At 42.2% G+C, this 12,021-nt stretch overlaps 1 protein-coding gene across 4 annotated transcripts in view; it reads left to right on the top strand.

Moving 5' to 3' along the window:
* The window catches only part of dyrk1b (dual-specificity tyrosine-(Y)-phosphorylation regulated kinase 1B), an 80,206-nt gene that overhangs the window by 50,295 nt on the left and 17,890 nt on the right, over positions 1-12,021 (top strand). For all 4 annotated transcript variants that reach the window (XM_038710336.1, XM_038710334.1, XM_038710333.1 and 1 more), the window contains exons 2-3: positions 6,427-6,593; positions 10,876-10,995. In XM_038710336.1, coding sequence (XP_038566264.1) covers positions 6,525-6,593; positions 10,876-10,995 — 189 coding nt within the window. In that variant the 5' untranslated portion in view covers positions 6,427-6,524. The remainder of the gene's footprint in view (positions 1-6,426; positions 6,594-10,875; positions 10,996-12,021) is intronic.

Below are 12,021 nucleotides of genomic sequence, written 5' to 3'. Positions count from 1 at the left end.
TTTAATTCATCCCAAAGGTGTTCTATTGGGTTGAGGTCAGGACTCTGTGCAGGACTCCGTCAAGTTCTCCACCAGACTCGCTCATCCAGGTCTTTATGGACCTTGCTTTGTGCACTGGTGCGCATCATGTTGGAACAGGAAGGGGCCTTCCCCAAACTGTTTTCATAAGGTTGGGAGCATGAAATTGTCCAAAATGTCTTGCTATGCTGAAGCATTAACAGTTCATTTCACTGGAACTAAGGGGCCAAGCCCAACCCGGGAAAAACGACCCCACACCATAACCCCCCTCCACCAAACTTTACACTTGGCACAATCGCTCTCTCTCTCTCTCTCTCTCTCTCTCTCTCTCTCTCTCTCTCTCTCTCTCTCTCTCTCTCTCTCTCTCTCTCTCTCTCTCTCTCTCTCTCACCCCAACCGGTCGAGGCAGATGGCCGCCCACCCTGAGCCATGGTTCTGCTCGAGGTTTCTGCCTCTTAAAAGGAAGTTTTTCCTTGCCTCTGTCGCCTAGTGCTTGCTCTTGGTGGGAACTGTTGGGCTTCTGTAAATAACATCACAGAGTACGGTCTAGACCTGCTCTTTTATGAAAAGCGCTGTGAGATAACTGTTGTTGTGATTTGGCGCTATATAAATAAAATTGAATTGAATTGAACAATGCAGTCAGGCAAGTACCGTTCTCCTGGCAACCGCCAAACCCAGACTCGTCCATTGGATTGTGTCCTGTAGTGGCCAATTCATCTGACTCTTTGCATTGCAGACAGAGCTATAGCTCTCACACTTTTGTTGTCTTTGCTCCTTATTATTCTTTATTGATGTCTGTAATGGTTGATTTTAAATTTAATATTTTTATGCATTTTAAAATGAATGGGTTTCAATGGAAGAAGGGACTAAACTTTCTTCCAACCTACTCATCTTCAAGAGCTTACTGCTCTGGCATATGTGCATCTACAGACCATCCATTTGAGCTTTAAACTGCAGAAAAGATGTTTCCAAGTTGTTATTGGTGTTTGCTAAAAAATGTTTAGGAGATATTTCCTTCCAAAGTGAAGAGTTTTACAGCTTTTAGGCGATTTTATCAGTGTGTCACATGACCACCTAGAGCAGTGGTTGCCAAACCTTTTAGGCAATGCACCCCCTTATTTATCTTGACTGGGTTGCTGCACCCCCAAACCCCCTCTCTCTCTAGGTTTGCTCATATAAACATATATATAATTTTTTTTTTAAACTTATTTATTGATTTACTTATTTATTTGCTCAACGTCCCGCCCACAGTACTATCTGATTGGTTACCCGTCGCGAAGAATAGCCCATCAACACTGCTCCAGTGAGCAGCAAAGCTGTGTGTTGAAGAGAAGGCAGCCGATGTTGCTGAAGGTGCAATAAAAATCTATCTGATGATCTGATTCTCTGTGTCTTCATGTTATTTTGCAACAGTGGACTGGACTCAGAGAAAATAAATTTACAAGCAAAACAGTGCTGTGGCACGTATTTGTGGTCATCAGTTCTTGGTGCTTTGTAGGCATTACATTTTATGTAAGCACAGTAGATGACAGGACATGGTTAATAACATTACTTAAGCACTATGTCATAATAGTCCAGGTGTTATGGTATTACCCTTCAGATCCAAAGATTGATGGCTCAAATCCCACTCACTGCATTTTAACTAAACAGTCTTTCATTTCTGTGGCAAAGTTCCATGCTTCACCATTACACAAGAAGTTGTTGTAACTTCACTGTACATATTCAAATCTGCGTGGAATTTTACATGTTGGATAAGAGTCCCGCCTTGAAGTGGGTTGATCAGGTGCTATCCACTACTTAGAAGGTCTCTCGCAGGATGTGGTACGCACCATCCAGTGAGCGAGAGCTACGTCCACTCTGTGGCTTGCCTCCTGCCTCCTCCTCCTGTGTCCTTGGTCCTCCAGCATCTGATGGAGAAAGAGCTGTTTTCATATGTTGAAAAATCTACACTGCTGCTATTTCCTCCTGCCACAAAGGTTTCAGTAACAGTACAGTGTTCGCTCACCCACTGGTGAAGCGTTTCCTAGAGGGTGTACGCAGGCCTTATTACCCTGCTACTTTTAAGTGGGACTGGTTTTACGCACTCCGCCCAAGGCCCCTTTCAGTCCATGGAAATGGCGGGGCTGAAAACCGCACTGCTTTAGGCCCTGACATCTGCCAAGAGAGTCAGCGATCTGGCTGCCCTCTCTGTGGCTCCCTCATGTCTCAGAATACAGGGGAACAGCAGCTCCGCTGTCCTGCGTCCTAACCTGCCTTCAGCCCAGAGAGCATCACAAGCTCCTTCAGGTCAGGCTGGCGATAGCCTTAGAGGGTGAAGCCTATACCAAATAGAACGGTAGTTGCGTACTGTAACTCCAGATTCTATGAGTACAGGCGCAGCCCTTTAAGCTATGGTCCTCACTGGCTCTCTCAGTGTCTGAAAAAAAGCTGTCTTGCTGTCTACTTATACACAGGGTGAGACCATGGTTTCAGCCTATCCTGCTGGTGGGCATTGACAAAGCTGCTCAGTGGTGCGCATGCGGGCGAGGGCTAAACCCATTAGCGATAGTCTTAGAGGACTGTGCATATACTCATAGAATCTGGAGTTACAGTACATAACTAACGTTCTGCAGCCTCACCTTTTGCTGAGTTTAGCTGTTCCTCACCCAGTTGTATTCCTCTTACACATCTGTTTCTTTTTCTGTTAATAATTTGTGTTTCAACCTACATATTGAATTGGTGATCATTACCTGTTTGGTATAATTGTTTAATCATACACCTGACAATATGCCTCCAAAATCCCTGACTTTGTGCAGGCGTACCTAAAAGAACTGATGCTATTTTGAAGGCAAAGGGTGGTCACACCAGATATAGATCTGATTTAGATTTTTCTTCTGTTCACTCACTTTGTATTTTGTTAATTAATAAATATAATCTAACATGTCTATTTTTGAAAGCATTCTTACTTTACAGCATTTCTTCCACGCCTACCTAAAAAGTCTGCAGCACAGTACTGTAGGTGCGTACGTATAGAGGGATGTATGGGTGACAGATGGATAAATAGAAGAGACAGTCAGATTCAGAGGTAGCAAGGTTTCAGAGAGCAGGAAGGATGATGAAGGAAAGGGGGAGGAGAGAGCAGCTGGTAGGGTGTGCTGGGTTGCTAGGGGAGAGTATGTCAGACTGCTGCTGCTGAGAGCCAGGCCTGCTATTGGAAGCTACTTGCTTAGCAGGAGAGAGGCGGAAGAGGAGAGAGAGAAGTAGCTAATGAGTATTGTAGGCTGGTTGCTGAGACAGCACTGGGTTTATTTATAGAGTGCTGGCCAGCCAGCCCTTAGATACCAACAGCGAATCAGCTGACAGAGAAAGAGGAGGCCCCGACCAATTGCAGCTTAAGAAGGGGGATGCCAGATTGAGGAAGTGTTGTGAGTGCCTCTGAGTCTCTTAAAGAGACGGTGCAGATTTGTCAGTACTAGGCAGATATTCTCCCTCTCCAGCATTGTCATATCTGTAAGCAGGCCAGGACCCAGAGCGCCACAACAGTCCCAGTGACAGTGATTGGATTACGTCTGTAGCTTATCACACAACGGAACACAAGTACAGACATACATATGCGTATATAGATTTTAAATTGTAATAACATTTCTGTCGTTAGCCGGTTGGTGACATTTGCTACTTATTTTACATAAGTAGGTCAAATTGTTTTTCACAACATGGATTCTTGTTGATATTGAATTTCCACAAACTCCATTATACTTGGTGGGTTAGAAAATGTATTTTGATGCTTTGTCACATGCATTGCTTTAAACAGGCATAAACATAGCTTTCTTTTATTCCTGCATCCTCTTATAGAAAACTCGTTCCCTGATCAAAAGAAGACTGGCTTTTTGAAGGCAGTGTTTCCCTTTAATTAACGCTACTATGGCGGCCTGCCACAGTCTGATTGTTCTTCCATAGTTTCAAAATGAACCCGAAAATATATTAACACTAAAGACTTATAACGTTGTGTTTCCATCGCTGCTCCCCACTGCTGTAAACTCGCACTTTGGCATCCGACTCAAGACAACCACTTTTCTTTTGAGGTCATTAGGGTAACGTTAACTAAGGGTTTGAACAGCATTGTGTTTCTGTCACTCGTTTGTGAGAACGCGATCAAGCTAGCCGCTAAATTTGGAGTGCACAGGTATTACAGCCTTTATGATAAATGCAGTTAAAAGGAGCAGAGCGAGCTGACAGGCAGGGTTAGCGACTTTATTCTGTCATTTTCTCACTTTGTAACAAGTGCTGCAGATTGAGAGTCATTCCTGAAGAGAGGCTATAAAGTCTTAAGTACGCAATACAAGCACAACATACAATATAATTTCTCAAATTGCATCGGACTTGAATGTAGCGCGAGGATGAAGGATACACATGTGACAATAGAAATGTGATAGAATGTGTCCATTAAAAGTAAAATAAAAAAAGTGAGGGGCAAGCATGTAACCCCTCTGCCTAAGCCCCTGCACCAACACGGGTATTTTCAAAAACGTGACACTTTCTATGCGGTTTGGCCGTTCGTCCACGTGGAAACGCAGTATCAGGTCACTGAAACGGAACATATTTTGAAAACCCCTGCCAGGGTGAGGATTTTCAGAAACACCGGTTGCAGTGCTGTCGTGTAGACAGGAAAACTTGAGTTTTTGCCTTGGGACGTCAGAGTGTGTGCTGTTATCTGCTATGTTTGATGTCAGATTGTGCGCCACTGCCTGCTTTGTTTACAGTTTTAATAGGATGCGATTGGCCAATATGGCTTTACGGTTAGGGTCATATCGCTGCCTGATGCTTTGCTCTTGACAGTGCTTGATAGCGTGTTTTTGCGTTTTCATGTGGACAGTTTTTGGGTTTTTTTAAACAAAGGAGGAAAAACTTAAAAATACCTGTGTCCGTGTGGACTAGGCCTAAAGCTCAAGAAGCTCAGCACCTTGACACTGCAAAAGAAGGGTTTATGCTGACAAAACCTTTGAGCTTCTTTGGGTGTGTTGGCACGTTAGCTACATTGGATACAAATGATGAATTGTGTACAACAAGTGCCATAGTGTCATTCTACACAGTATATTTGATAGAAGAGTCTATATTAAAAGAATGCTATGTCACACAGCAGTCTGTTATCAGAATGGTTCAGTCATGCTGATAACAGACTGCTGTGTGACATAGCATTCTTTTAAGCACATTTCTAAATCCTGGTATTGCTTTTTGTTGATATTTCCCACATGGCCGGACAGAGACACCACACTTGTACAGTATTCCACTGGCTGCTCATTCTGAGAGAGCCTGTCCGTTATGAAGAACAGCAGCCTTCATTATTCCTCTCAGTCCAGAAGCTGAACTGGAGGAAGAGACACGGTCAGCAGCTGAGCCACTCCCTGTCCATTAGAAATCTGACGATCATTAATTATGCAGTAAGCTGTTTTCTAACCCACATGTGCTAGCTCACTTGCTATGTTGCAGTAGGTTCTTAGCCTGGCTGACAAGACTGAAAGATAGTTTGACCAGAATAATATGAAGTCAGTCCAACAGTTAGCTTAGCATTACTCACTCACCCTTGAGCCGTGATGGTCACAACTCCCTGGTGTGCGTTTGACATTGTTTGAGAAGGAATTGTGGGAGAAAATTTGATCTCAGTTATGTGTGGAAAGAATTGTGATACTCATTTTCAGAGATGTCCAGTTCTGTTATGCTCTAAGATATGCGCATTGGTGAGAGGGGCCGTCTTGTACAGTTGTGCGCTGTTAATGAAAGGGTGGATTATTACCAACCTGGCAAACAAGTCTCTCTCAAAAGCTAAACCTTAGTCAATAGAGCTTCCATCTGGTCCTCCTGATCATGTCTTACATCTGTAGATGAACACTTGGCAGACCAAACCAGGAACACGTTATAAGATTCATTTGCCGATTAATGAATTTAACTGATGTCATTTCAACATGACATTATCAGCCGCTTGAAGGTTATCACAGATATATTGTTATTGTATCAGCAGCATATATGTTGGCTTATAAGTAAGAGGAAATGTCAGTACAAAAATTATGTTTGAGGTTGTTTAGAAACCGTGTCTCCATTACATAGTTTGTCCACATGGGAGCACCAAAGTTTATTTTTACACAGTGAAACACCCCACATATCTCACATATTATATCAGTTATTTAATTTTTGTTTATGTTATTTGTTAATATATAAAAATATGAATATAGGACATACACCTCAAATATCCAAAATCAGTTGTGGTCTAGTTTGACCTAACTTTTCCTCAGCTCTGTAGCGTGACGCACATGTGGTGCAAAAACAGCAGTAGCCTTGTCGTATGAAAGATAGAGGCAAAGAAACAGATTGGTAATGTTGGGGTTTCCCTCTCTAATCATCTCTCTCTCTCCCTCTCTCTCTCTCTCTCCCCAGGTGTAAGCAGCTCAGGATGTCCGCCCACCTCCTCCTCCTCCTCCTCCTCCTCCTCCTCCTCCTCCACTGCCCAGGGCTTCTCCCTCGCTGAGCCAGCCATGACCAGCCAGCACACACATACACACCCCTCCTTCAGCTCCATCCACTCCATGGCCGAGCAGCAGCAGGTAACACGCAGTGTTACCACGGATCTGCCGTACATGCCTCTTTTGCAAAGGAACTGATTTATAGTTCCCCGGTTTCACCTGTTGTCTGTTATAGCAGCACTGCACCACCAGAGGGATGTGTTTACATTCTGTCATTCGCTTTTTGGTATAAATTAAAACAATGAAGCCTTGTCAAGCTGTTAAAAGTGAGACTACTAGTAAGTAGGAAGTAACACTGTTGTAATATTGTTGCATTCACTGTGAAAAAGAGTGGTGACTGCAGTGAGCAGTAGGTTTGCAGAGGAGATGACTTTGCTAGATCACAAACTGTATCTAGCGGTACTGAAAGGGACTACATTACTGAGCCCTCGTTCAGCATACTTGAAGTTATTTTCACTATCAACTACCTCTAACAACATCAGAAACTTCTAGGGTAAAACAGTGACCAAGCTAAGCAATTGCAGTTCTTAAGTTCTCCATATAATATCTCTGTAGCCACTGTGTGCTTTACATAAAGCTGGATGCCATTAAATGTGTACATACCTGAAGCTTCAGCAGCTAGAAGTTTCACTCTGGGAACTTTTCACAAGAAATTGCTGAATTTTCAAAAAATGCGTATTTCAGCGAGAAATATACACTTGCACGATACTTTGTAAAGACGAGACAAAAGTGGGAACTAAATTGTATCAGATTTATCCGAAGCCCCTAACCCACAAGATTAAATTCATCTTTGGATGTTCCATAAAAGTGCCACTACAGGCACAGCCACTGTGACAGTTTTTCTCCTTTTTAAAAAGGAAGCGTCCTTGTACACAAGGCTTACTTGAACCTGTGATGGAAAACATACATGCATAATTATTAGAGCCTGACTAATGTGGGTTGCCGATATTAAAGTGAACAAGAGCCGATTTAAAAGCCGATATTTTGATTTTGAAAATTATTTGGAGACCCCTTTCCTGTAAACTAGAAGCCTTTGATTAAAGTCTCAACAATTGAACATGCAAACAATCTCGCATGAAAAAATATTTGCTGATTAAAGGTGCATCTTTTCAGACATCTGCAACAGACAGAGCGAGCAAGAATAAGCATATGTAGTAACTATCTCTAAACGTTGCATAACTCATAATGTTTCCCTAAGCTGGAAAACAGGGAAGAGTTGATCTATCGACAAAATTTTTTTTTTTACTGGCTCTGTGGGCTTGTTGAATTTTAGTTGAGATATTCCATCCAGTTCATGAGTGTAAGCCTCACAGAGGTGAATCTGAAAATGCTTTGAAGTAAGAAGTGTTGTTGATTGCCATGGTAATCAATGGTAATCATCAGGAGTGCTCCACACACGCCATACTGCTAGAACACTTTTCAGACAGGGGGCGCTTCTCAGTTCTCTTAATTGCATCCATGTTTCCCTCACGTGAGTCTTTTCCATGCAGGGTGAGAAGAAACAAGGAAATATGTTTTTCGAGAAATGAGATGTCCTTTCCTACAACGGCCCGTGAAGCGATGTCTGTTTCTGATGACGGCGGCAGCTGATCGCAGCTATCAGCTCGGCTTTAACAGCTAGAGAGAGTTTTGATAAAGTTTTTGTTTGCACATGTGGACTGCGCTGATTCTAACCTAATAAAGTCTCAGTTATCACTGCAGAGCAGCACGTTTTCTGTTTGTAGCTCTTACCTGAACAACCTGAATTCTATAATTATACTGAGCCCGTTCTCATCCCAGGGCGTCACATAGGCTACCAACACTTTGTCAGGCTTTCTGAAAGCCTAGTTGGCCTATTTGATGCCCTGAGATGAGAACGTGTTCTTATACTGTTTACTGTGTCCTGTTCAGATGCACAAGATCATTCCTATTTGCAGAATGCGTTTAAATTATTTATTGAATATCTGCATCTGTATTTACTGATTTTATGATTGTAGAGCCCATTAATTAGGCCTATTGAATAACCCAGAATATGATCATGGTGTCTTCTGATTTATTAGGCTAAATGTTTCAGAGGAAATTGAAATGATCTAAGCTGACTTTAACTCAGTTTTACGCTCTCTATTTATTGCATCCTCGGAAATCTTTTAATGCTACATACATTTTAAGTCACATCACTTGTCACCTATCGACCACTGCGTTCCATCAGAATCAAACAGGTTTTTGTTTATTTTTAGTGCGGCAGCACTTTCATTCATACATTTCATCAGCTGATTTTACTGATGGAGCCGCCGCTGCTTTCATCAGGTGCAGTTGGTGAGATCGGCTGGATGTGTATGCTTTAATTCCCTTTAATTCCCTTTTGTTAGTCTGAGTTTGAGGCCCCTTGTTTAGTCCGACTCCTTACTTGTTTACTACATTTTATTTTCGTTTATTTGTATTAAACACTCAGGAATGATCAGCCACATGTGACATTAAATGATTGACAAAAGTGTTTCTTGCTGACAGACTTTCCATCTCTTAGACTTTAACTGATTCCATAATACAAATTAGTGGGAGAAAAAAGATAATTGAATTCTGTTTTAATAAATGTATAAAGTTGTATGTGGTGCTTTTGTTGTTCAGACTTGTGAACACAGACTAGACTGACACTTTTAATCTGTCTTCACTTGTATGAATCTTCGGTGGTGTGCCGATGTATCAGATCGGCTGCAGCGTCCAATCAATAACAGCTTTCCAATAAGGGGGCATGTTGGTCAGCAAAAGGCTTCTGCAAAGGCTGCACTCGTGTATCCTCGCCTCCTCAGAGTTCGCTCCTTGATCCTCACAAATAAGATCATTGGGACAGTCTGCAAAATGGCGGCGCAGAACAATTTCCGGTTCAAGCGACGATCGATGACCCTAGACCGGGTAATCCAACTCTGAAGCTGACATTGCTCCAACGCCGTTTCTCTACCTTGATCTGTCTACTCTCTGCTGGTGAAGAGGTCAATGAGGCAGGGAACTCAGATACCTGTAAAGTAGTTGCCATGGTCACACGGTGACCAGTTAAGAAATGTTAACCATCATAATTTTCAAATGCAGCGGCAAAGAGCTGTGTGACTTCTGGAGAGTGGCAGCCGCCCTCCCTCTCCTTGCCGCTGCTGCTGCCACTGACCTTGGCTGCACGGCTGCAGTCGTGTTTATATTGAAAACAGGGAGGCAGCGGTGACTGCTTACTGTTTGAAAGCTCCGTGTACACATGCGTAAGTGTGCACACAGATGTTTCTTGCCCTTTTCTCCGGTGTTTTTGGTTTGACTCGAACTATTTAAATGCTGAATATCGCTCAAGCGGCAACCTGCGGTTCTCACAGGAAAGCCCAGGTATACTGACGACCGCCAAGCTACATTTGGCAGAGAAACACTGAGAGAAAGACTGGTATTATTTTAGAAGACACAGACAGACGGTGTCAATCGCTTCGATGCGCTACGTCATTAACAACAAGCCACTTCCACACAGATCAGATGCTGCTGTGAAAACAAAAACACAGGTGAAACAGTCCACAAAACACAAGGTTTTTTGGGGGGGTGACATTATAAAACAGACTGCTGAGGAATCACCAGAGCGGACACATGTAGAGACACAGGTGTAGGTGTGTGTCTGAAGGGAAAAGCAAAGAAAGAAAGAAAAGTGACACAAATGTTTGTGTATGCGGTCAATTAAACTTCTTAGAAAGAAAATCAGAATTGGCCAGGAAAAATGCAATCAGTGCATCTGTAGTTTTTGTGCAGGTAGCCGTATGGCAAAGTGGGAAGCAGCTTCTCCTTCACACTCAGATTAAGAAGGTTCAGGCAGCGAGATCCAACAAAGCTATGAATGTGAGGCCTTGTTTCCACTCTGTGAAGTTGGCCTTCAACACAAACAAAATAACTAAATGCTGCCTGATTGAAGAACAGTTACATACATCAGTAATGCCATGTAGTCATTTGGGGGAAAAATGGACAAAATGATGACTAATGGTATAATACCCTCACGGTGTACTTTGCCTGTAATTACTGATGCGGATGCACAGATATCTTCATGCTGCTCTATAATGTAGTATCCGACTTAATAGAAATACTTTATTGATCCCCAAGGGGAAATTGTTGAATTCTTAAATGTGGAGAATTGTTATTTTTATCAATTTTTTTTTAATTTGGCGCAAACTTTGTTGGTGCAAAGGTGTACTGTAAGATACGAGTTTGAACTGATACACTGTTTTTCCGTTTTTAAATAATGTGAATATTTAAAATCACTGGTAATGGTGTCCTGACATATTGAAATTGTATTATTGTCCCATCCCTGTTGAAATACTATTAAACTAAAGGTTGAGACATGTGTATGAAGTGTTGCTGTTCTTTGTAGGTGCTGTCTGATATGACCATACTCCAGCGGAGGATCCCCCCTAGTTTCAGAGACCCTGCCAGCGCCCCACTGAGGAAACTCTCTGTTGACCTCATCAAAACTTACAAGCACATCAATGAGGTATGACACATGAGACAGACCATAGCGCGCGCACACACACACACACACCTATGTATGTGTTGGTCTTTGGGTCATTCCTTGTCAGATAGAGGTTTTTGTTTACATATAAATTACATTTAATACCAAAATGTAAGATCTGTAATGCAATGCAATTTAGGGGCGGCACAGACAAAACAGAGTGCAACAGATCCAATGATGAAGCAGATGTTTTATTTTTCATTACTGGCCCTTAAAAATGGGGAACAAAGTGCAGAATGGGTGGCCAGAATGATACATTATTTAAAATTTCCAGCTTGTTTGATTTGCAGTCACAAAAGCAAAAAACTAAAGCAAAAGTCAAGTGAAGGAAATGGCGTTCGGTTATTGGTCATATAATCAGCTGGGAAAAAGACAATCACTCCTTCAAATTTCTACCTGGATATCAGCATAGAGCACCGTCTCTTAGCAGGTATTAAATAACTGAATAAAGCTGAAGAAACTCTGCATCAGGCGTCTTATCACAGATCATACCACGATTTGCTTGCGTTTGTCATGCAAAGTGAATCTGTGAAGTTCTTGCAAACATGCAAAAAAACCCAGAAGCTTATGTGTTCAGAATCTGTATGAAAATCAAGATCAAGCATGCTCCACGGAAGGTTTCTGTCCTCCCTGAGCTCACCTCACTGTTTGACAGGTGTACCGCCAGTCAAACTCCCCACCTTCTGTTATTAACTGTTGCAGTACTTTGCCTTTCTTTTTATTTTCTCTCAATATATTTTACTGTATGTACCAGACACCAAGGTGAACTGGCATACAGTGAAAACCTTCTTAGTAATAAAACGTACTCTGATAAATATGAAATTGTATAAATAACAACATTAACATTTTAAATAGTACAGTAATAATACATCAGTACTGTTTGAAATGACACATACAGTGGTAGTTTCCTGTGATTAGATCGGATGTCGTTTACACCAGAAACGCTTCAGAGTTCACTTGACAGCGGTCCGAGACCACCTCTTTGAGGCGGACCACAGTGCTGTTTTT

The sequence above is a fragment of the Micropterus salmoides genome, unplaced genomic scaffold (assembly GCF_014851395.1).
Source record: "Micropterus salmoides isolate LMB-PRFRI ecotype aquatic unplaced genomic scaffold, ASM1485139v1 Ms_hic_scaffold_11, whole genome shotgun sequence".
NCBI classification, from domain to species: domain Eukaryota; kingdom Metazoa; phylum Chordata; class Actinopteri; order Centrarchiformes; family Centrarchidae; genus Micropterus; species Micropterus salmoides.
Note: the sequence above shows the minus strand (reverse complement) of the source record. Positions and strands in the feature narration are given on the sequence as shown.